Raw genomic sequence first — 25143 nt, 5'->3', positions numbered from 1 at the left:
TAAATACTTACACAGCCTTAGATACTCAATTTCCTAGGGAGCAAGAGCCGGAACCAAACTCACAATGACAAGCTTTTAGATGACATACATTCAAGACAGTCAATTTTTGCAGACTCTCACATTTGAAGCTTACTATTAAGCTCTCCCACCAAGGCTGTGCAAATAAGCATCCCGGCATTTGTTAAATAGCCTGTCATTCAAAACAAATCAAGCAGGTAGAAAAACAGAATTAGTATCTTATTTGCTAGAAGCTACTAAAGGAATGATAGTAAGAGAGTTGCTGCATGAAACAGAATCAGTCTATGATTCTTTACTAAGATAATGGCACAGCAGCATAAAAACATCAGGAAAAAAAATCCATATTTTGTTTACACATCCAGTTCAGACAGGGACATCATTTACTCAAAATCAGGAATTTTAATATTGCATTCCTCCATAATACAAAATACTTCTATAATGTAAGTTGGATATGTGCCATGTACCCTTTGAAATCAGTAGGAACAATATTCAATTTTATAGGAAGAATTTAAATTAAGTGCAATTGTATATGTAAAAATCTTATTACTATGGTAAGATGCCCACGAAGTCCATGCCATAAATACAGTATTTTCTAATCGGTAAAACTAGACAAAAGGCTTCAGGATTCCAGTACCACCACAATAAAATCCATCCCTGATTATTCAAACTATGGGCCACACCAAAAACGTAATTAGAATTTTATGATCACAAGAGCTAAGAGTAAAGCCATCAATTTGATCTTATCTCTCACCATATGTCATATAATATAAGCAAGCACCAAGAGCATTTATACTTTGTGCTTTTACCACTACTTTTGGTTATATCTGAATGATTATTATAAATAGTCTAACGAGTTTCATTTCATCAACTACCTACTGATGCTCAAGACACTACAGACTGGACTTAATACTCAAAGACAATTAATGAAAAGCATTTTCACAGACATTAGAATGACAATTGTTCTTTTGATCCAACATCTACATTCTCAATATATAAATTTCCTTCACGTGAAATTAACGTTAAAAATAGACATTGACTTTAACAAAGGTCTAGTTGAAATTTTAGGACTTTCAATTTTGTGAAAGTTTTATGATGCCTATTTTTACTTAAGCTAAAAACTAATAAAACCCCACCAACATTTATGATTAATTCTGCTCTAAATACTTATTTACTACCAGCTGCAATGTTGAAAGGCCATTAAAAATGCCACTAAACCAAGTTTTCACTTGCAATCGACTTTAAAGAAACAAGTAGGTATCTGTGTTCACTATCCTGTGAATGTCAAGCCTTGAAAATATTACTATTCTACTAAATACTGAGTTGTTGCCCAGTGATTGTCTATGTGCACTTCACATCACAAAGCACTATCCAGAATGAAAGCATTTCACACCGGGCAAAAAAGTCTGGTGCAGGCAGCTGTTCCACATAGCAATCATAAAGGGCCAAAGAAATCCCTGCTTCTCACTAGTAATGCCCTACAGTGCCACCGACACTCATGAATGGCAGAGAGAAAAAAATTATTCCACAAGAAAAAAAGTGACCATCCTCTGCAAAAAGATTTTTTCAGAATCCACCACTACAGTCTCTGCAGTATTCACTGGCACGGAAATTAAGACTTCTGCCTGCTTAGTGCTTAAACCCAGATGTCAAGCATGAAGATTTGTCCCTAAGTAAAGAATAGAAAATCTTCCAAACAGCAAGGTCATTGAAGTTTTGTAAGTCTATGAGTCACTTTGACTTCAATACATAATGGGTGAAAATACTCTGTCAAGGTAATAGCTACTTCTCTGTGTCATCTGTCTTTGCTGGTGGCCACAACTGAAGCTGCTCAGCCACCCTTATTTCTTCCTTCTTGTAGCTATCCTAGACCACCTGATGTCAATTACCTCTTTCTAGATATTTTATGGTTCCTTCAATGATGGTAGGTTTGGAGTTAGTACATTACTGTTCAGGGACAAATTCTTGAACCCTCTGCAGCTCCCTTCCTCTCTTCTCCCTCAGCCCCCCATTTCCATCACCTACAGCAGGGTAGGCAGACTTCGCCAGATCATGAGACAATTTTTGACAGTATATCATCTCAAGAACAGAGTCTACAGGACATGATTAAGTCTAGACTGTGAAGGTATTAACACAGTAACTACCTCAATGTACTGACAAATTTTCATTTCATCAAAACAGAAGTGCATACACTTGAATTTGTCCCCAACATAACTCATGTTACTGTCATGGGGCAATTGTGGGGGTTATTTTAAAGATAAAGAAGCTTCTAATAGCAAACCACAGCTTTGTTTTACTAATTTAAGCCCAGACTAATATTCCTTGCTACATAATACTGGTCAAACTTCTAAAAGCAAATAATGAGGTAGTATTTTTCCCTCCATACAGACAAAAAACTAGCACTGACACAGACTCAAGTGTGAAGCATTTTAAGCAGGGTTACCTCAGATTCATCTGTTGATTCCTCATTAGACCTGGTTTCCTGAAAAGGACAAAAAGGACAAAGGGGGAATTAGGTAAGTACACACATAACTGAGCAGTATTTCACTTTTTAAAAGTACTTTTAATCCTTTATTAAGACACAAAAGACAAAGCAAAAGCAACTCAAAGTTTAGTTTCCATCCTGTCCATTCGTACCTGGTTTGTTCTTGCGCTTGCATTCACATGCCACACTGATACTCAGGGGCAGCAGTTGATTGTGACACTGCTGTCAGTTACCCTAAGAGTGATTGGATCATCTGAGAATCTGTCTCTGTGATAGCTTCCCCCCTTCCAGAAGTGGTAGTAAGTTTTGTTAAGAAACTGCCCAGGTCTTGACCTTCAAGGCAGAATAGCATTCTCCAGTTATCCATAAACTAGCTTTGCTATTCAACTACACAGCTTTTAATAGGCTTATTTTAAACTTAAATAATTTCAAACTATTTTCCACAGAAATCCAGTATTTAATGACTTTCTTCTTTTCACCCCATGTCAGTGCAAGACATATGGCTTTCTCCTGCCTTTGAAACAACTGTACCTTTAAAACATCTCTCTCTGGCAAGACAATGATTCTTACTATCCTACAAAAAAAATTTTGTAAGTTAACTCCTGCTCATCTCTCATCTGTTCACTGAGAAAATCTGCTGATGCAATGCCTCCTCAAAGAGGTCAGCAAAATGAAGATTTACTTAACGTATTTATCTTTATCAATAGCAATAAACAATTACAACTAATACACTGGCAGTGAATGTAAGCATTTCAGCAATAAAATATGATATAAACAAAGAACAAGCTAGAGAGAGGGCAGCATTTCAAATCTTATGATGTGGTCTTTGGACAGTAAGATTAACAGGTACAGAATTTCACCAGAGAAGACAAAAAAAAAAAGACACTGTTACCAACAGCTTAGAGAAAAATGGAAAGGGAAAAAAACTGAATGCACTGACAACCAGTATAATTTTTTGTTTGTCACATTTATTTATTTATTTTCCATGTTTATTAAATGCCCTGATTGTGAACTCTAGGCAAAAAGCAAATGTCTCCTTTGCATTAGTGAGGGCTCATCTTGGTGCCCATAATACATCACAGCAGACGGGACAGAAGAAAAGCAGCACCTCTACTTGCTACCGGAAGCTTAGTGCATGGTGTTACCATGACTACTGACATCTGTTTCCTTCATTTTACTCACTACAGCCAGGCCCACCTCTAAACCACATATCCCATAGAAAGGTTATCTGTGTAGTCTATACTTGAGACATGAGTTGGGAAATTGCAAGTATGAAGAACATGGGACTCAAGGGAAGATGGAGTAAAATCCTGGCATCCTTTCAAATTTAGGTTTGACTTTGCACGTACAACTATTTGTCTGTCAGTCTCCCAGTCTCTAATCACAACCTGTAGTCACCTTTCAGGAAATTAGAAGTTTGTTACATAGAATCTTTGTGCATCTTAAATTCTACTTAACAATAACCAAATCAGGACAGAACTAAGCATTGTGGTGTAATGTTGCCAGCCTATTGGATAGGTTAGAGTAACACACAAAGTCTAATGCAAACTATCACCCCATTCCTAATAAAAAAACTGACTTTCTCTCTTGAATACCAGGAGTTGCCTCCTCAACTCCTTAATAAATCAAAACTATTAGCACTACTGTTTTGATACATGGATATAATTCATATAGTTTGTAATAATATAATTTTTTTTAAAAAAGTAACTTAAATCAGCTCTCCCAAACAAATTAAGCAATTACAGTTCTGGGCCCCTCAGTTCAGGAAGGATGTCGAGGTGCTGGAGAAGGTGTAGAGAAAAGCAACAAGGCTGGTGAAGGGACTTGAACACAAGTCCTGTGAGGAGAGTCTGAGGGAGCTGGGGTTGTTTAGCCTGGAAAAGAGGATGCTCAGGGGACACTCATCACACTCTACAACCACCTGAAGGGAGGTTGTAGCCAGGTGGGCATTGGAGTCTTCTCCCCGGTAGCTATCAGTGAGATAAGAGGACATGGTCTTAAGCTGTGCCAGGGGAGGTTTAGGTTGGATATTAGGAATAAATTCTTTACAGAGAGGGTAAACAGGCATTGGAATGGGCTGCCCAGGAAAGTGTGGGTTCTTGGTCCCTGGAGGTTTTTAAGATGGGACTGGATATGGCACTTAGTGCCATGGTCTAGTAACCACGGCAGTGCTGGATCAACGGTTGGACTTGACGATCTGAGAGATCTTTTCCAACCCGGCTGATTCTGTGATTCTATGATGCAGCAAGTAACATTTTTGCTGGGACATGAGACTTTCTAGTGCAGCTACACCACCTACATCCACCCCTTATGGTTCCAATTGCTTTGGCTATTCAGGAGAACAGAAATGCATGTAAAGCCAGTTACAAATTTTCAGGATGAGCTCACAATCTAACACCATGCAGACAGACCAACACACGTGCAGGGAGGAGTTAACAGCCCACCTGCTGAGACAGCAGCTGATACTTACACCCACCTGAGTCACTTAAATGAGCTGTAAGCAGTTACCTGCAAAGGCATTCCTGGAAAACACTGGCCTACCAAATCAGGGCACACCAGAAGTTGATTCCAATAATCAAACCGTGTAAACTAAGCAAATACCAATCTATTTTTATTTAGGACATCTACTCTGGTATCCCTACTGTATTCACAAGGCACTACAACCCCAGATACTAAATTTCATAAAAGGCACACAAATAAAGGTAAATGCTGCATGGCCTTTGTGTTTAACTGCAGAAAATAACATGCAAAAATTCAGAGGGAGCCTTGGCTTAGGAAAGAAATGCAGAAACCTTATATGTTCCCTGACAAGAACTTAGCTGAAGGTGCTTAGAATTGACACTTATCTATTAACCCACTTTGCTAGCAACTTATGATGAAAAGCTTTTTCCCTACGTTCTCCCACTTAGGCAAATTGGAACAGTAAACTGTAGTTATGATTGCCCTGGAGTTTTGTTAGGTTCCTTTCTCTTCCCTCCAAATACATGAACTGAGAAGATTATCCCCCACTTCTACTTCTTAGTAGCCTTATAACTGTGAAAAAAGAAAATCCCTTAACAGGGATTTGTAGACAACTAGAATCCTAAATCATGTAGGAATAACTGTCACTGGTAGGTCTCAGACTCCAGGGGAAATCAGCCAGCTGCACTTCAGCCAGCTGGCAAATGCTGTTTTTCAAGTAGCCTAAGAATGGGGAAAGGGAACACAGATGAGGAAACCACAGAAATGTGAAGTAATCTCCTACCATTATTATATTTCATTTAAACAGGTCCAACATAACTTCTCAATAAATTCTTAAGTGGGCTTTCCAATATGGTGGATATAGGGTTTTCCCTTCCCTGCCTTTACAAATATCAAATGCCATCTATATATATATTTAGGCATTTGATGCCTAAATAACTTAAAGCTGACAGAAGGGGAAAGCCACAGAACTCGAGTTTTAAAGAAACACACATGCACAACGCATACATCCCTTCCAAAAGAGATGGGCACGCTCCCCAGAGGAAATAAACAAATAAGGTAAGTTTCCTATCATAGTCCAAAGAGAGCAAAACACAAGCTAGTTTAATCTCTTATATTATTAAAGAAGACTTGTCAAGAGTTAAGTTTTATCCTGAGAACTCTTTCACAGGCTGCCACACTTAAAAACGTACCAATCCTGGGAAAGAAGCCTCATGTAAGGAATCCAACCCCTCCCAACAAAACCCCGACAGCAGGGAAGGTGGAAACGACCTGTCAATCTCTAATTTAGGCCAATTCCCTTGGAGTAATTCTAAAACTCTCCCTCCTTTAGGTATTCGAGACAAGACAAACATCCCACAGGTTAGCTGTCTGTCCAAGTTCTGGCTCAGCAAAGAAACACTGAGAACATTTGTAAAAGGGCCGGCAACTGCACTTCTTGCTTTACTTCTTTTTTTTTTTTTTTCTTTCCTTGGGAAGGAGCGATCTAGGCACAGGGAGCTTTAGGAGAACATCTCCTTTAGGAAACCACAAATCGCCAGCACCAAACTCCTCAAGTCTTGTCGCAGGAGAAAAATCCCCAGTTGAAATTAACTTGGTCATGTCACCCATGTCCCTTGGTAGGCAAACCCTCCAGTTCTTTAGCCTTGGCTCCACAGCGGCGCCAGCTACACTTCTAAACCTGCCCTCCCGGCCAGATCCAGGTTCCGCCGCCTCCATCTTCTCTCCTGCGCCCCGGCGCAGCGAGGATAGCCAGAAGGATCGCCCCGCCGCCGGCCCTACACTCTCAGGGCGGGCTTACGGCCTCGGCCTCTGCTCCCTCTCACACGCGCTGTCCCTCCACTCCCATGAGCCGCCCCGGCCCCACGCTCCGGCCGCCCCGGCCCCACGCTCCGGCCGCCCCGCTCCGCGTCGCTGCGGCCACAGGGCACCGACAGGCTCTACCTTCTCCTCGGCTTCCGCCATGGCGCAGCCGGGCCGCTGTCATGTGAGGGGCAGGAAACCGACGCGGAGGAGGCACTCTGGGAAATGTAGTTTCGGGGGTAGGGATGTTTTCCTCTTTTTTTTTTTTTTTTTTTTTTTTTTTTTTTTTTTTTTTTTTTTTTTACTTTCTTTGTTTCTTCTCTTTTCTTTTTTTTTTTTTTTTTTTTTTTTCCCCATCCCCTCCTTTTTTCCTTCGTCAGCCCAGCTGAGGCATGGTGGCGATGCCTTACAACCTGAACCGAGGGCAGAAAGAAGGCTGGGCTCCATGGGCAGCACAGTGTGATAAACTGAGAAAATAATTCGAGTTAATTAAGAGGCAACAGTGAAAGGTCAATACGACCTGGAGAGAAAAGAAAAACAAGTCGTAAAACTTAATTGGGTCCCTATAAAGAGATAAAACAAGTTACCTCCCTTTACCTTGTGTAGGATTTATAGTGAGATAATTTTGTTTAGTTAGATAATAGGACCTTTCTTGAAATTTATAACTTTGTATAGATAGCAAGCAAACATCTGCAGAGTGTCTGATTTGACAATATATTATGGATGCTTATAGATAACATTCTTGTTAAGAAAAACATCTGTTGAATGTCTGACTTAACAATGTGTAATGTTTATGCTTATGTATAATGAATATTCATGAAGTAGCTGGAAATAAATGTAGAACAACTATCTTCTTTGGGTGTGACAGGCATTGGGAGTTGTTGGACCCCTTCCCTGATCACCCAGCGCTGAATTTGCTTTTATCATATAATAAATTCTGATTGGAAATTACCCGATTGAGTCTCTGTTTCTCACACCCAGCTGTGGTGAGATGGAAGGTGGCCCCTGTGGTGACTGATGAGCTGGCCCTTGGTTAGCGAGGGTCTGGGTGTAGCTGAAGCCAAGAGCACTGGCAGCGTTCCATGCCTGCTGTCACTGCTGTGCTTGGACTGCCAGTGCTCCCGGACCAGGCCCATTTATTGTCACCCATCTGAGCATCACTTGCTCGAGCACAGCTCCCCTTTCCATTAGATCCTCTGGTGAGACGTGTAGCAGCTTCTCTTCATACTTTTTACTTAATTTCTCAATTTTGAAATGGCACACACACTTCAGTGTCAGGAGGAGGATTTCAGAAAGCCTAAATATCTTCTACAATTCTAGAAGCTGCTGTATTTTGTTTTTTAAAAGCATAAAACAAGACTTGAATGCCTTGCTTGCACCTAAATTACATTTTTTTATATATTAAAAGTCTAACCAAAGCTAAAGAGCAATAGGCAGAACTTTTTATCACTTGGGTTTTGCCACTGGAGCTATTTAAAATCTCAGGTGGAGCTACGGTGTTAATGTGCCCTTGCGATCAAACCCAAGAATTTAAAAATATGCAGTTCACCTTTGGCAGTAACATAGAAATCTGATTATACCACAGTGTAAGACTGTAAGGACAAACAGTTAATCGCAGAGTGTTATCACCTTCAATATTAAAATCATGTATATAATTGCCATACCTTTAGAAAATAATAGCCAGAATTTTGACTGAGAAGAGCTAGAATTGTCCTTTAAAATCACACTGAAAGGTTTACACTGGGGTGAGAGACAGCTATCAAAGTTACCAGTTTCAGTGCAAGAATGTATGGAATTGCTATCCTGAATATGTTTAATTGCAAATGACATTAGAAAATATCTTTATGGACTATCAAAGTACCATGGCAAAGAAGCATGTAAACGTCATCTTGGCCTTGTAAGCCAAGGGATATCTACAGAGAACGAGATGTTTGGCTGCCACTGTACAAAATATTGTTGAGACCACACCTGGGTATAATGGTAAATTTCAAGTCACATTTGTTACAAAAAAGATAAATTGAAACTGGAAGGGGCCAAAGGACCACTAAAAGTATCACAGAAGTTTAGGGTGTATTCTGTTGCAGAAGACTGATAAAAAGGACTTAGCTTCTCTAGTCTAGAAATAAAAAAGAGCTGAAGAGGAAAGACAGCTATTAAAGATATGAGATCAAATAGGTATCAGCTATTTTCAGTGCATTTAGGCTGGAAATGAGAAGTAGATTCCCATGTGTCAGGCATGTGTGGTCCTCAGAAGAACCTTGCTGGCAAGAATTAACTGATTTCAAGATGAGACTTAATAAACTTAAATAAGAGACTGTAAGAGGTGTTTGCTGACAGCTGTGTGGTTTACCCAGAATGCTTACTCATTCCAGTCCCTTTTGAGCCTTCTTGAATTTCAGTCCTATTTAAATCAATGAAAAAAAATATCCTTGCTGACAATGGAGCCAGGATTTGTCCTGTAATATGTAATGCACAATGTATATTATCTGGTACTTGAAACTATGTGTATCTCGTGAAAGGAAATTTTGCCAGATACATTTTTTTCCTACTTTCAGGGTAAAATAAAACCTCAGTAGGGCTTTTGGGTTTCAGGGTTCATTTTCTTTTTTTTCTTTTTCCTTTTTCTTTCCTTTTTTTTTTTTTTTTTTTTTTTTGACATCAACAGAGGTATTTTGTGGCACTTTTTAAACTGGAATGAACATTAATAACAGACCTTTTAAGTACCAAGAAAAACAGTGTAAGGAAAAGGATGGCAGATCTTGTAAACTTTGCTATTATAATAGCTAACAGTGCACATTTGTTCATTTTTTACAAACAGAACAGTCAAGGAACAGCTGTGCTTGTTTTCACTGCACACAGAATAAGTGGTATAAACAATGTGATTTACTTACAGGGTGCTGCTTATTTCCGGCAGAATGGTGCAAAACTAATTCTTTTCTTGTTTACACTTAAGGTACAAATTCAATCTGCTGTAATTATGGGGTTTTATTGTGTCAGGAAAATTTAATATGTCAACATCTGATTCTGCCACCCCTCCCACACCCATCCTCCAGAAGTGCTGAAAGCCATCAAGAAGAAATGACATCACTAGGTTTTAAAGTCTTTCAGTACCTCCCACTAAATACTCAGCATCCTACAGATTTGGGCCTGAGAACATCCCAGCTAAAGTGTAGTTCAGCATAAGTGGAAAATACAGCACTGCCTAAGGGAAGTAAATGTTCTGTCCTAGCCTTAAAACCTAGTCTCTCTGTGTCTGCCAGCACACAGAGCTGAAGTTTGGATTAAGTCAGTTCTACTAGAGGTATAGGTTTGGGATTCCTGGCGAGATTTTTAGGTAGAGCATTTTGGCTCTGATCCATCTTGTGTGATGGGCTGGCTCTACTTTATCATTTAGTTTTAACTTGGTTCACCAAAAATAACACCCTTCACAAGTCTTTATATAAATATTTTAACCATACCATGATGGCTTTAATGTTCTTACTGCCTATTTTAATGCAGAGCTTCCAGCTGATAGGAATTCTGCAGGACATTTCTAACAGGATGCTGATAACTCTATTCAGTTTGAATTTTAGAAATTCAAGTCTGTCGGGAATTTCTGGTTTATTTTTTGCCATAGAAAACAGAATTAGCATTGAAACCTGGATCTTGACCAACATTCAGATTTCAAATAGTTAGAATTTTTATCTCTTGCTTTAACACACTTTCTCCCTGACCACTGTGAAACATAAGAAGTAGCAGTATCCACGCCAATTGGTATATTACTGTATTTCAGTCTCCAAGAGCTCTCAGTTGCTTTCAAGTAGGACTGATTCATCCAACAAAATGTTCGGGTGAATTATCTCTCGCCACTCTCACCACCACTTCTTCAGTAAAAAAAAAAAAAAAAAAGCAGGGTTGTCTCTAAGTTAATAGCATTTAAAAACACTATACTGGATAAAACATAGCTCATGCTGACAATACAATAGAAGTTCAAAGATTTTCCTCTTTCTGATTGTTTGTAGAAATAAATTTGCAAAGCCTTTTCTTTTTTTTCCTCCTTGTGATCAAAGAATTATTTCTGTGAAGATGCTTTCAATTTGTACTATAGCTTACATAATTATAATCCTGAATATGTTCAGGAACAATCCTTTAAAAACAATCCTATTTCACTTGCTAGCATTATATCATTTTGCAGTTGTTTACTTTTTTCTTCTTAATCCCTCTCTAAAATTTGTTTACAATATTTCTTACTGAAATAAGTATAGGAACAACGACTATAAAAAATTTTCAATGATGAATGTAAAACCTAGAGTACCATGTGGGCATCATAGTAAATGCCTCCTTCAATTGGCACTAAAGATGACTGCTGTTTAATTTGGAATATCACCAAAAAGACAAGGTAAGAAATAGAGGTATTCATTACCATTATGTCCCACCACTGCAGGGTATTTAAATTAAATTTAAATGATCAGCTATTTTTATAAAAATGAGAAATATCAGAAAGATTATTATGTATGGTTTATCAACCTTTAAAATGGTTGATCTTTATTTCCTGAGATTTAAAGACTTTTTCAAAATACAGTGAATTATTTTCAAATCCTTCAGGAATAATGTTTTACTTAGTCTTTTCTGTCTTCCTCTGACCCTCCCTCCCTGTCTGGGTTTCTTCTGCTCCCTTTCTTTGTCTTCACTCTCAGGCAGGCTTTACTGAAAGATACGTTCTTGTGCTGAGTAGAACACACAAAGAAGATGAAAAAATTTGAAGAACAGTAAGCAACATAAAGCCAGTACAATTATCTATTTATTAAAGGTAAACAAGAGCTATAAATAAAGTAAGGGACTGTCTTAAAAACTTTATAGTTAAATGTATAAAGGGATTTGTAGAGAAGGAGCAAGTCTGAAATGGAAAAATTATTATACTATAAGAAAATTCCATAGATTTGTAGATTATGAAGCCAGACAGGAATAGCTCTGTGATTTAATCTGAACTCCTTCCTAACATGGGCCATGAGATTTACCTAAATTAGTTCTTCTTTGTACCTTTTTTTTAAAAAAACCCCATACCTTGACATAACATTTCCAATCACACAGAACTCCCTGTATTTCTGGTAAGTCATTTCAAGGGCAGTTTTACTCACTGGTAGAAAAACATAGAACACAAAAGAAGCAGTCAGAACAGTGGTCCATATAATTTAGTGCTTGATCTTCAATGGTGGTGATAAGAGACGCTGTTTGGGGAGAGCATGTACTGAGCTCCACTTCCTTGTCTTACCTTAGCATCTACTGGAATAGAATTAGGGATGATAGAAGGCACAGCCCTTCTGCCATCTGTTAGTGAACCTGCTATTGATGAATTTGTCTCATTTGGACCTGCTGGTCCTGCTTGCCTCCAAAGTCTCTTAAGACAATGAAACCAAAAAGCCACCTGCCTGCCACTTGAAAAGATCTTTCTTTTTTCCTGTTTTAAGCTGCTCTGCTGTGGCTGTCCTACCAGATTTGATAAGCACCCCTTAGGTCTAATAATGCAGGACTTGGTACATAATGGGTTTTTCTTATCCCTATGGCAAATTTAAGTTTGCCTTACCTCAGCTTTGAGCCACTCCATTATGTCCACCATGGCATCATCCATCAGCAACTTTTGGAAGTTCTGTATTAAAAGATTTCCGTTCCCCATGTGAGTACTTGTATCCTAACATTAAATCAATTCTTAGTTATTTGTTAAGTCAGATAGAAAGATGCCCCTGATTGCTTCACATGTTTTACATCCTGCTTGCTATACCTCAAATCTGTTACCATCTCTCTTAATTTGTGCTTGGTGGGACATGGCTCTATTACTTTAAACTAATGAAACATATTAATGTCTTTTATATTTATTTCATTATTGTGAATAACTCTACCATTTACAGCTGTGATTACACTTATAGGATTCCTTCCCCTTCCTAAAAGAATTAAAACACTTCTTGTCTTTAATTCTTCTAAGGTTGGCTTTTTTTTTGTACTCCTTCTATTTTGTTATGATTCCTATGTTTTACTTTACAAATTTACAAATTTAAGTTACTGCCACTGATTTTTTTCTCTTTGAAACAAAACATAAAGGTCAAAGTCCATATATATATATATTTTTATATATATATATATATATACACATATACTTAAAATAAATGCTTTCATGTCTTCCTCAAGGATATTTTATGTTTTGCTGTCTTGTTATAGAGTCCTCATTATTCCTTTAAGAGTTTCCACTTCACATTTATATGTTCCTCCTAGCTGGTTATTCATTAGTTTCATCTTTTTAAGGCAGCATTAATGTTTGTTTTTAGTAAGAGTCACATTCCATTGTCAAACATAAATGTAATTTGAGAAATTAGCATTTTCATCCAAGAAAGCACTTAAATTTGATCTAATTTAAAATTAACACATAATGGTTAGAGAAGTCTTAAGATGTTGTTTGGTCCAAGAGTCTCGAGAACACACTTAAATTTAATCTCCATATTAAGATTTAATTTAATCTTCATATTAAGTTTTGTCAGTTTTTAGCAATTGTACTTCCTTCCTATGTATTGAGAAGTGTTGTCTCTAAGTGAGACCAGTTCTTAAAAGAAAATAGATATTTAGGTAGTATCCCAAATCTTGACTCTAGGATTTAATAGTTTTATTAACATTTCTGGAATTTGAAATTGAAAATCCAGTATTCTAAGTTCTAAAACTTCAGTCTAGGTTAAGATAATTTTTATAAATTATCTATCTTACAATGTGACTTTATTAGAACTCTTTTTCATGTTCATTATAACTGGCATAATGGAGTCCTTTTCATTACTGAATTATCAAGACGTTTCTATCTATATTCTTGTTATAGGTTGCACCAGCAAGAGAATCCTGGTTCCCAAGGTGATTGCTGCAGGCTGTCTTGAGGCATTGCTTTCTTCTGAGTTTCCAATTTTAAGTACCTGAAATGATGTGAAGATAGTTGTTCTGTTGGTCAGGTGGGTGCCTTGCATTATTCTGAGATTTTTCCTATCTAGGAAGGAGACACAAAGAAGCCTGCAAAGGCACAAAGCCTTCTGGGGTAACACTGGAGGACTGTCTCAATATGGAAGAGCCACACTTGATGGGATCTGCCCATGGTATTATGTTGACGGCAGACCTTGGGACAAACTGTCACAAAGGGCACTAATTTCCTCACTGCAGAGAAGAACCTGGATGGGATCAACCACATGCACAGTATTGATGATCAGGGCAGTGGGGCACTAGAGAAAAAGAATTAGCCAGGCTGACAGTATGAACTCATGCACAGAATGATTTTGTACTCCTATTGTCTTTCTATACCTGTGATATTACCCAAGTATTTTGGTATTATTTTCCTCAGGCTGTTACAATTGCATGAATCTCAGTAATATACCTCTGCTTTCTCTCATACCACAGCTGCTTCCAGATGTTGGTCGTGGGTCACCAGAAGATGATGTAGCAGTAAGTTTCCCATCAGCTCTCTGGTGTGTGTTTCCTTTTAGAGAAGCATCATCCCAAATGGTTTACTTAAACTGACATGTTGCGAAAGTCTCTCATGTCCAAATCTTAGTGACATTCTTCTATATAAACTGTATTACAATGATACACAGTCATACTGTCATAGTTTAGGAGTAGTATTCCCCAATTCAGTACTTGCACTAAAAAAAGGCACTCCCTGTGAGGCACTCCCCTCTCTCCTCCGATGGGAAACTAAAAAAGCAGAACAATTTACTGGAAACAGCAATGAGATAAGAAAATGAACAGTAAGAGCAACAATATTAATAACAAAAGTATATGAAATGGAGAGTAATTTGACCCCAGGCGACAATGAACAACGGCAGATGGCTTCCCCTCTCATGGGAACCCGAAGCCACACCCTTCTTCTCAGCAGCCAGAGTCCCTTCCAGCCCTGGCCATGATGTGAGATGGTGCCAAATAACAGAGTCTGGCCATGCTCCCCTCACAGCTACTGTAAAAAATTAACCCTGTCCTGGCCAAAACTAGGACATATAACTTGGATATAATTGGTCTACTTGTATTTTAATTTAAAGAAAAAATAAGTTTCAGGGGACAATAGAACAAAATTAGTAGAACACAAGCCATTCATATTTTGATCGCAAATTTCATGCCTGATGAATGTTTTTCCATTATTATTTAAGAGGTTTTCATCAGAAATGTCAATGCAACATTTGTTTCAAGTACCTTAGAGAATAATTTTGCAAAAACAGTGAAGGAACAGATTACTGCATAAATAGTGACATTTTCATGAAATACAATCCGGAAGAAAATGTAATATATTTATGTACATATTGGATATATGGGTTGTCACTTGAATATGAGACTTTTTTGTGTTTTTCTTGGGCTGCCTCACTCGCTGTGTTGTAAAGACACAGTAAATAAGTTTGTTTATGCCATATCTTCTCACTGTTAAAGATTTGCAGTTCTTTTGGAAACAAAGTGCTATTCTTTTTTAACTTGTTATATTTTGCGTAATTTCATGATGAAAAAAACTATAGATGAGATTCATTTTCAAAATAACCCTCTCCCTCCATGTACCAAAAAATAAGCTCCCTGAAAATAATACTTTCAGAAGCAGCTGCTTATCCTTGCTGCTAGTGAAGTCGTTAGGAGTTTCATTATTGATTTTGGTAGGAAAATATTTAGACCAACGTTTAAAGTTTTTGAAAATATCAACCTTCTTTCTTCAAATTATTAATATATAAGAAATAAATATTTAAATAGTGGCATATAGATAAAGAAAAATCCATTTTCTTTACAGCTGTGTTGTATCTTTCCTTTGACTCTCAGGAATCAAATCACCAAAGCCTAGTAGATCTCTCTTCTATTCCTTTTCTTCACAAGTGTTATTTCTGATAATTATTTTCCCTGACTTCTTCTGATCTGTTACTGAAGGTTTTTAATGGAGACAATGTTAAATAGATAATTGGAAAATCTATTGTGTATTTATAGTGAAAAACACTTTTCTTCTTCTTCTTGACATACACTTAACCTCAAGAAAATAATACTTAGCTTTCCACTCACTTAAATAGTGTACATGATGTACAGAAAATGATTGATCGGGTTATCAGAGTTCCTGTCTCAGGAATACTGTATGCTTTCCATGCATAATACCCTGGTTATAACCACAGAGTATACAATGGTAACATTCTGAAGTGCATTTTTAACTTTACCATCTTTGTATATATGTTTTGTAATACTGCTTAGTGGAGATCCAGAGAGGGGAAGAAGGAAATAACTAAAAACATGAAAAAGGTGGAGCAAGCAGCAAAATAAATTAAGCCACGATTAGATTCCTGCCAAGGAGATAGCTATTGATACTGCCATTTGACAGTGGTGACATAAAATTCTTCTTCCACTAAATTGAATAAAGGTTTTGCTGTTTATCAAAAAGGGTTAATACTTCACCCAAATATTCCATATTCCCTGTTAAACCAAGAACGGAATCATTCCATAGGTATGAACAAATGAAATTAGAGGCACATAGCTGGTTACAACAGAAAAAATGTCCCTGTATTTTCTGGTGATGCTTTCATTCCCAGTTATTACAGCGTAACTGAATGATCTTAATTTGAGTATAGATCCTGTAGACCAAAACATTAAATTAAATGTGTCACAAGCCTGTACAGCCCCTCTTACTGCTCCTACCACCCTACCAAGACCATGCTCTGCTTTAGCAGAAGTGCATAACAGATCCTGGACAGCAGAATAAACCTCTGATTGTCTCAATGAGCTCCCCTTTCTTTCCAGTTGTGTATGATATTCACACAAATAATGATTTACATTTCAGACCCTTTTTATGCTCACAAGGAACTTAAAAAAAAAAAAAAACAAAAAAACAACCCGCAGTGTAACTAAGGATCAGGCCATCAGTTTATTGCCATCGGCATTGGACTTGATGATCCTTGTAGGTCCCTTCCAACTCAGCATATTCTGGGCCTTTTAATGTCAAATTCCTGTACCTATGAGACAACCTCTCCATTTACTTAAAACACAATTCTCACTGTGTTCTGTTTTCTGATGATCTAATCATAACCTAGCTTAGAAAAACTCTTCAAACCAGTTCTTTCTTTGATTACATCTTTGTCGGTGTGTATCAACCCACTTATTTGCACAGCTTTGTTTTCCTTGCCATCTCTTCCCATACTCCTACATCCCCTCAGGATTTGACCCTACTCTATGTAGCTGAGGTCTGATGGTTCACCTTGGAACAATTCTTGATTATGAAGCAATATCAGAGTCAAAATCCAGGTTCCTGGGGTGCAGGGTAGTGCTTGTAAGTGGTAATATACCGATTATTTAGCTGTCTCCTCTTACCTCCCTCCACCTTGGAGCGGAATATCTTTTTAGTCAAATACATTCTTAGTGAGTTTTATTTTGGTGTGGGAAGCATACTTAGCTCTGGTAATTTATTAGCAGCTTTCAGCAAATTCAAATATCAGATGGTTGAAGTTATGTTATTCAAAGGCTGTGGATTTAAAAAATGCTGTACAATCCACCAACCTCTGACATGAAAACAAAACTAATGAAACTTTAACAGTCCTGCTGAAGTCAGTGGTCCCTACTAAGGAAGTGATTCACCTCTAGAGGTTTTAAAAGGTATGAGTGTTTTATAGAAAGTAGGCCACACAGCTTTTAATAAAATGTTCCTACACAGCATTCCTATAGCATGTGGTTATAGTATAAAAATGTTAACAAGATGATCACTCTCAACAATGGATGTGGATAAGTACAGCTGCCACAAGGCAATAATAGGACAATATCCTCCCAAAAAGCCATTCTTTGAATTTGAAATAAATTTTTTTCATTCTTCTCATTTTTTAGCCCCCAAGAAGGTATTTTGTGGATAATGACACTTTTATGATCTGTTGCGTTGAATATCAAAAGGCTCTACCTATCACACGCTAAGTGTGCATAGCAGCAGCAGAATGCCATTCCTCACCTTCCCACTTCATTTAAGTAGATTTTTAGTACAGTGCTAAGAAGTAGCCTTAATTTTATCTGTGGCTGAATTGCTGCCAGCACTGATAGTGACAGGTCTCCACAGTGTTCACTGACAAGACAGGAAATATCCATAGTGCTTGAAAACTGTTCTCTGTTTTTCTTCATGCAGCATGCATGAGGAGCAACTTCCCAGTTTGCAAGTGAAGAAAGTGAGGCAACTTAAGCAATTTAAAAAGAAAATATCTGGTTTTGGATTCCCAGCCTTATGTTTTTCCTAGAGCACAGCCCTTCCACCTTTGATCGCCTGCCTCAAGTATAGCCTTTTTCCATTAAGCAAATACTGATTTTGTTGTCTTGCTTGAAAGCAGACTACAAATTAACATGACTGGTTTTGGTTACTTCATTTTTTGTAAGTCACTTGAGAATAGTGTTTATTAATTAACTGCTGTTGCTCATCCAATGGGCAATCACAAGCTTTTTTTCCCATGGTATGTGTTAAGCAGCAGCTATTGAGAATGCTCCTCTGTGACAGAGTGTCAAGCTTTCCCTTTAGCTGTTAAATATCATACAGACAATCCAGTCGCAACACTTAAACCAGATTATATGATTTAGAAGAAACAGGACAGGGGCACTTGAAATTCTTGTTATTTACTTTATAAGGATCTGGCTCCTTATTAAATTTATTTTAAAAACTTATTATTAAATAATTAAATTTATTTTAAAAACTTATTAAAATTAGTCATTTATATTATGGTGGTGATGACGGTATACTACTTATTTTTGAACATAGATGAGCAATTCTGTCAGAAAAAAACCCAGACTTCTAAATAAACACAGGATCTCATTTGAATTGTCTAACCCTTGAAGTAGCTGAGATTAATAAGAGATAGGGACGATCAAAGGGTTATAGAAAAAGTTGCAAGTGAACTGCCATGATGAGAGTTGGTGGTGGCAGGTACAGCACACTGGATTTTGGAGGTTTACTAGTACATCTAGCATTAGTTCTGAAGGATCAATATACAGATCTCCCCTGTCAAGCGATACATAACATGTTAGTTCAGAGTTTAATCATAAGGGGAACAAAATTACTAGAGTAATAAGCTTAACTATTATTTCCTAAGGTGTCTTCTGTGAGAAAATTTTATTGAAATTGCAGAAAGGGAAAGTCATGGAAGCTGACTGCTATCCTCTCACTAGTGACTATTATATAATTAGATATTACATATGTATTTTATATATATATGTAGTGACTACTACAGCGACTAGTGACTTTTAGCGACTGCCACAGAGTCACTAATGGTAGGAAGAGAATTGTCTCACTGTTTATACCTCATTTTCCCCATCAATGAAACAGAAATAATGAAAAGTACAGATTGTTGTGAAGTATTTTGATATCTAGTGATGAAAAGTCCTAAAAACTTGAGGCTCAATCCAAAGCCCTTTGAAGACCTCAGAAATCCCTTGATTCAGCTATCTTAATTTGCATTTACCTTTTCCTGCAAGTCACCCACTAGTCTCCCAAAATTTGGAAATGTACCACCCAATGCATTTCTCAAAGATGGAAGAATATATTCTCAAGTCATCATGATCATTATCTTTGAGTATTCAGTTTGAATTTAGAAAACAGGAGTGCAATATATGCATTTGGATTGTTTGTAATATTTTACAAGATCAAGGTGAAAACTTAGAAGACGGAGAAGTAAAAACCCCAGCATGTTTTCCTGACACCAAAGTACGAACTCTGACAGAAACAAGCTCTTTTTCTTTTTAATCTTTCTTTTCTGAAGGTAGATGAAAAAGATCAGGAGATACTATATCTCATTAGAAGTAAATACAGTCTGTGGGAATCCATACTAAATTTACTGGGTTGTATCCTCTAAGAAGGTATTAGGCACCAAAGGGCAGATAGTTACATTAAAAAAAAAAAGGGTGAAAGTATTTAAAAGTTGGTGTTTCATTTTTTTCAATGTAATAAATGAAATGGCGCAGACTTTTCAAAAAAATTTTAAATCTTTCAGTGTGATAGGTAAGGTGAGAGAAGGTTGTAGGACAAATGGCAGTTTTGCTCATTATTCAACAAAGCTCATAGCAAATGAAATGTGTGCTGTAAGAACATACTTTGGTTTGTTTTTTTTTTTTAATGGAGACTAAGCAGCTTCTTTTTTCTAGAAGAGAGATATTATCTCTATGAAGAAAACATTTTTCCTAATCAATATTTTTTTAACCTCTGTGTTATTGCTTCCTCAAATATATTTTTTTTCTTCATGATTGGTCTATGTACTTTAATGAAAAGTCTGCAGAACAGACACATTCTATTGTTCACATTAAAGCTTTCAAAGGTTATTAGCTGTGATAGGGCATTACTTGTCTCCAGTACATTTTTCTATGATGTATCACGTTCTTAGGATGTATGTGTGTGTTTATATATAATTGGGAGTGGAAAGAATTAGCTGTTGGCAAAGCAGAAACATCCGAACTCTGGTTAAAGTCAAAGATCCAGAAAATGCATGTTCTCTTCTTGCTATGCCATATGTTCCCTGCATCTTGTATATGCCACTTGGCTTCTTCATGCTTCAGCTCAGGTACCTGTTAAATGGTATTAATATCATAGGGACATTTATGTATCTTTCTTGACCACTTCAGAAGCCTGGTGATTACTAGAAACTTTTAAATTTATTTTTATTAAATGTCATGTGATGTAAAAATAATTTGTCTTCCATTTTCTTTTTTTTCCCCATTTTTAGAATAGATAATATGCAAATAATTTTAAAAGTGATTTATATAAACCCTTATCCCAGCTAGCCATTCTCCAGAAGCCTTTTTCTTCTGCTGTATTGTTAAATTCTCAGGAGTCCAAAACTCTGTTTTGCTTCCATCAGGACTTTGACTGATAGAGAACTGTTGGAATTAGCTGAATGCTATTTCTTTTGGAGACCGGATCTAATACTAGTCAATGGGTCTGAATGTATACCTTCTAACCAGATGTAGACCGTACATCAAAATAGAGCCTTAGATGTTTTATTTTTTCTTGAGCTCTGGCCAGAACAGGATGATGAACACTGTGTTTGAAACTGCTGATGCTATTGAAAAAGCGTACAATAAAATCTCTCTTGATTACCAAGCTGAAAGCAAGATTTTATAATAAATGGCAAATCATGATCACTTGCTTTTCTATGTCTGTCACTGATCTTATCTGGAGAAACTTGGACAACTCTTGCCTGATTATTGGGCTCAATTCCAGTATGCTTGTAAAATTTCAGCGTTCCCTCATCCTGCTCCCACATTATCAAAGTTCTCTGTGAACTTTGCCTCTCAATCCTCTTGCAAGGTGCACTCTGTCCTATGTGAGTTTGGGTGCACAATTTTAATTGAGCCTATAACACTCATCCAAAAGCAGATAGAAGCCCAGTCCCCATCTCACTCATAAACATTTTTAAATAAGAGTCATGTCCTTAACTGTACTGAACCCACTTATAATTACTAATCAAGATGAATCCAGAAAACTGATTGTAGTACAATGAAGATGAATAAATAAGTGGGAATACATGATATAGTAGCATGATAAATCATGAGACTGGACTTGATCCTAGATGTCTTTTTCTAATATATCTGTTATCTTTCTCCCATTTAATTTTTTTTAATTTATTTTATTGATTTGGGGACTTTTCCGAAGTGAATAATCTTGCTTTAAAATATTCACATAAATGATATAAGGATACTCTTTTTGTGAAGTCTGAGTTGACAGGGGGAAGTGGCTGACATAGCAGTGAAGAATGTGACATTTCAACTTTATATCTAAACTCTTGTACAAGTTGAGGCTGTTCAGACTACGAGCTAACCCTCTCTATTTCAAATTCTTGTTTCAGAATTTTTTGTATTTAAAATTTTGGCGCTTTTTCTTATGTTTGAGAACATGATCCGGTGCTGTTAAAAGTACTACATTCTCATCAATTTCAACTGATGTTGCATCAGAACAAAAGAGAACAACATGCTCAGTGGATTAATTTTTCTCTACAGATCCTTAAGGTTACTTAATTTTTTAGAGCTTGAATAAATCATCAGGGAGAAAGAAAGTATCTCTAGTGTTAATGTCAGGGGCAGAATAACTTCATTAGCTAAATGTACAGTATCATTCTTCACGGTGTGTTGAACACTTCATGGGATTCAGCAACGGAAAACTGGTAATGACAGATCTTGTTTTATAAATATATAATTAAATCTGTAGTAGAATGCATTCTTCCAGGCTAGTAAATGGATGACAAAGCATTTTATATAGGTATCAACAGCTATCTTAGTGAACCTTATCCTCCTAAACTTTACAAAACCAGTAACAATTCTAGAATTCTTCTTATCATGCCTTTCATGTCACATGCCAGATTCGCTTCTCTGCAATACAGACGACACATATTATGTACGTCATGGTTAATGGCTCAAAAATTAGGTTTCTGATCTGGTAACACACATGCTTCAGGAAATGCAAATGGAAGGCCCTTAGCATTAGGAAGGTTAAGGCTTCCAGGGCACTGTACAGCACTACCCTAACAAGCCCAGTTTTTAATTATATGGTACACACCCTTCCACTTGTACTGCATCTGCTGAACACACATGCTTATGTTAGATAGGTGGGCACAGGTTCCATTACAGCCATGGTCATGATGATTAAAAATAACTTAAAGATTACTTTTTTCCGTTTTTCTGCTTCATCCTTCTTACTGCTATTTCTAGTATCAAACTGATCACAACATTGCATCATAAACACCAGTATGATCCCTTCAAAGTTTTATGCAAAAGCACAAAATCATGTCTACCAGTGAACTAATAGCTAAGATACAAGGTTATTGAGATTAGCATCTGTTTTCTTCTAAGACCTTTCTTCCAAGCAAACAATGCATTAAGTGTCTTCAAGGTCAAGTTCAATAGCAGGAAATCTCTAGATGACAGAAGTGTATAGGATAACTGATACAGACACATGCTGGAGAATCAGAATCTGCAATGAGTGAACATCCACCTGCAGCTTTTCCCTTTGAAGTGTCAATATAGGACCACAGAAAGATTCTGTTGTTTCAGTTTCTCAGGAATTATAGGCTGTTTCTGTGTCTTGGTGGTACATTAACCAGAGACTGAGCAATGCAGATGCATATGAAGAATCTCCTTCCAACATGCTGAGCTTTCAAGATACATTGCCACCTCACTGAGTTGGGCCTCATAGGGAGATATACTTGTGGCTTTTCTAAACTTAGATATTTTCTGAAATAGATGTTATGGAGTAGCTATTCCAAAAATCTCTATATCAATATTCTTTTTTCCCCAGAAGAAAATTGTATATGCAAAGGCAGTTGAGGAGAGGGGATAGGGGAGCTCACTAGCCCAAGAGAATCTTTGTACTATAGCCAAATATTTTTTGGTAATTATGTTCTGGTTTAAACATCCACAGAATATGTAGGCAAATCCACAGTTTAATAGAGCTTCCAAAAGTGTTTATCTGCCTTGCTCAGAGGTGAAGGCAGAAAACTCCTCCATCTCCTGGCTGTCTGGAGCACTCAGTCTGCCTCCTTCTCAAGCTTTTGACACTTCAGACCCCTTCCCTCCACCAGCTTCTAAGTCAGGTCTGATAAATGCAGCACAGACTATGCTCCAGAGTAACATACAACAAATGTATATCCTGGAACACATCCTGGTGATGCAAAAGTCTGGGAGGGTTTGTGCTTTGCTGATCAAGGACTGGAATCTCTGCCCTATTTCTATATCATGCTGTAGTACTATTTTTCTACTTGTTAGTCAAGTAAGACTGGCAAGATGGGTCTTTCTTTTGGGTCTGGTCTAAAGTCCACTGAAGTCAATAGAAATAATTCCTATGAAGTTTCACTCTGACTAAGGTTTTACCTCATTAGATTTTTAACCTAAGTAAAACAACCCTGAAAACAATTAAATTATAATTAATTTTCTACCCTTGTGTCACTCCCTTCTGCTCTTCTTCCACTCAAAAAATCCCCAATGCAATGGGATGAGGTAGATTTTGAGAATTAAATTTTAGAATTGCATTCCTTACTCCACCATTGCAAAATACAATTTAAGCTTCCATGCATAGAAGTGCATAGAAAGACACTTTTAGAATGTACGTCTCATTTGTTAATTTATATTAACAAATATATTATTTCTGGTGCCGTATCGCTTTGGTCTTGATATTTTAGATCAGAAAGAAGGAACAACTCTGCAGCAATACTGACTAGCACAGTCTCACTAGAGTAACATTGTAACGCAGGTGAATTATGAAAACAGATGGTAGCTAATGGCAATTGAACTAAAATAACACCATTATTAATTTAGAGGCATTTCTATAGAAGTCTACCCATAGATCTCAGCAATTTATAGATAGATTTTTAAACCGAGGACTCTATTTTGCTGTTCAGTCACAACAAAACCAGAACACAGTCCTGGCAACTGTAGGCAGCAATCTGTGCTCCATCTGTTGTGCCCTACATCAAGCCAGCTCTGCTGCTTTTGTCAGCAGGTGAGATGATGGCATTGTACGTTGAATAAAGTATGCTTTGCTGGAACACAAGTCCTTACCACACTGCTCAGGAAGCAGAAGGACTGTGGAGAAATACTGTTCCTGTAAGCCAGAGAAGTGCTTTCTCTTCTTTTCAAAAGAGCAAGAGATCCATATTCTTTGCCTGATAATTTCTCAGCAAGCTTCATGAAACATAGGAATAAGGAAACCACATATGACTGAAAAGATTACACTGGTGAGTTGGGTTGCTAGTTGGGCCCATTGATCTGAACTACTATGGGATGTTGAACTTCTACTGACTTCAGCTTTAGGCTATATCTGTCTAGATGGTGATATACTCAAAATCCATGAAAAAATGCTGAAATACTAGCTTTAGTAGCCTGATGCCAGGTACAAGATTCAAGCATTGGAACAGGCTGCTCACCATCCCTGGAGATATTTTAAAAATACAACATGTTGGCTCTTAGAGACATGCCTTCGTGGTGAACTTGTCAGTGAGAGGTTAACAGTTGGACTCAATGATCTTTAAGGTCTTTTCCAACCTAAATGGTTTAATCTCTGGACTTGCATTGCTCTGAGAATTTAAGGTCATGTTTGAAACAATGGAAGGTCTTAAGCCTCTATATCTGTAAACATAGCTTTATTGCAGGAATGTCAATTATGACATTGTGCTTTGTACATGATAAACAAGCAAAGAAGCAGAAACAGAAAAGCAAAAATTCTGATCCTTAAATGAAAAGTGATTAAATGAAATTCACTATTGTATTATGGAAGCAACTTTGGTAGTCATTAAAACTAAGACACTTCTGGAATTAAAACATGGGTATTGTTCACAGGACAGAAAAGACCATGATTCATTTTCTGAAGTGGCAATAGAAACTTTTTTAACTATTTGCAGTTTGACTTCAGACATCCGTTCTAT

The 25143-nt window shown here is 37.2% G+C and overlaps 1 protein-coding gene across 2 annotated transcripts in view; it reads right to left on the bottom strand.

Annotated features, from left to right (window-relative positions):
• Positions 1-6964, bottom strand: part of VPS41 (VPS41 subunit of HOPS complex) — a 105775-nt gene extending 98811 nt beyond the window's left edge. For both annotated transcript variants that reach the window (XM_027744392.2, XM_027744394.2), the window contains exons 1-2: positions 6905-6964; positions 2459-2497 (exon numbers count right to left, since the gene is read on the bottom strand). In XM_027744392.2, the coding sequence (XP_027600193.1) occupies positions 2459-2497; positions 6905-6925 (60 nt within the window). In that variant the 5' untranslated portion in view covers positions 6926-6964. The remainder of the gene's footprint in view (positions 1-2458; positions 2498-6904) is intronic.
• Between the last annotated feature and the right edge of the window lie 18179 nt (positions 6965-25143).

The sequence above is a fragment of the Pipra filicauda genome, unplaced genomic scaffold (genome assembly GCF_003945595.2).
Source record: "Pipra filicauda isolate LSUMZ 115617 unplaced genomic scaffold, ASM394559v2 scaffold353_size752799_pilon, whole genome shotgun sequence".
Lineage (NCBI taxonomy): Eukaryota > Metazoa > Chordata > Aves > Passeriformes > Pipridae > Pipra > Pipra filicauda.
Note: the sequence above shows the minus strand (reverse complement) of the source record. Positions and strands in the feature narration are given on the sequence as shown.